This window comes from Ceratina calcarata, unplaced genomic scaffold (genome assembly GCF_001652005.2).
Source record: "Ceratina calcarata isolate Rehan_Ccalc_2016 unplaced genomic scaffold, ASM165200v1 scaffold444.2, whole genome shotgun sequence".
Taxonomy (NCBI): Eukaryota; Metazoa; Arthropoda; class Insecta; order Hymenoptera; family Apidae; genus Ceratina; species Ceratina calcarata.
In genome coordinates, this window is record NW_017168265.1 from 2,621 (window position 1) to 3,573 (window position 953).

The 953-nt window shown below is 37.3% G+C and overlaps 1 protein-coding gene across 1 annotated transcript in view; it reads left to right on the forward strand.

Moving 5' to 3' along the window:
* The window catches only part of rnh1 (ribonuclease H1), a 7,247-nt gene that overhangs the window by 2,614 nt on the left and 3,680 nt on the right, over positions 1-953 (forward strand). Inside the window, exons 2-3 of the mRNA XM_018028266.1 lie at positions 479-625; positions 680-758. Coding sequence (XP_017883755.1) covers positions 479-625; positions 680-758 — 226 coding nt within the window. The remainder of the gene's footprint in view (positions 1-478; positions 626-679; positions 759-953) is intronic.

A 953-nucleotide genomic window follows, 5' to 3' on the forward strand; every position in this document is an offset into this window, starting at 1 on the left:
TTCTTCCGACGTCTGATTTCTTTTTAAAAAATGCGTTTCTAAAGTGCATAAACTTTTGGGATTGACTGTATAGCCAATACATCCTTAAGGAGTTTTCTCTTTTTACGGGGAGATACTCTTCAAGGCCAAGATGCCATAAACAAGGATCGCTAAGGGCCATAGTGACATTGGGGCCTGATGGCCAAGGAAAACGGTTGGAAAAACACTTCTGTACGAACTTTAGTCGTGTAAGCACGTCATATAAACGGAGAGTTCAATTTTATTCGGTGTATCAATCGTGGTTTTATATTATAAAATAGTCTACGGTCTATTCCTGTTTCCTTACATGCCATCTAATTATTTTTCCCTAAATTCTTTAGTTTATACCTTCTTTGAAATATATTTCTTATGGGATGCGTGTATACTTCCGTGAATGACTGTACTTCGGGGTACGGTTTCATTTGTTTATACGACTGACCCCCTCTCGTTCTCGAACAAGGGACGATTGTAAAGTACAAGTTCATCACTTCTCCGGTCCGAAATATAAGAAGTTCCATACACGAGTCGAAGCCGAGCAGTTTATAAAGGAGCACAGTCAAGGCTCAGGAAGCGATACGACATCATCGAACGTTGCACGCAGTAAGAGGTATAATAATTTCAATTTTCTATATACGAGCAATGTTTTAGACTCTATTTGCAGATATACGAAAAGGCCGAGGCCAGCGGATACGAAAGACGATATATCATCGAACATGGCAAGAAGATCAAAATCCTCCAAGGTAAGTGCTAAAAAGAATCCAATAACAGGCTGTGGATCATTACGCGAAATAAAACGTTTGCAATGTGATTGTGGAAGAAATTAAGTCTACATAGGAATTTCTTTTGTATTTTAAGAATCATAATATCCAATTTTGTATTTGAGCATTAAGTGAATTTTTTATATTTTCTTTTCTACAAATCCATAAAATTCGCAG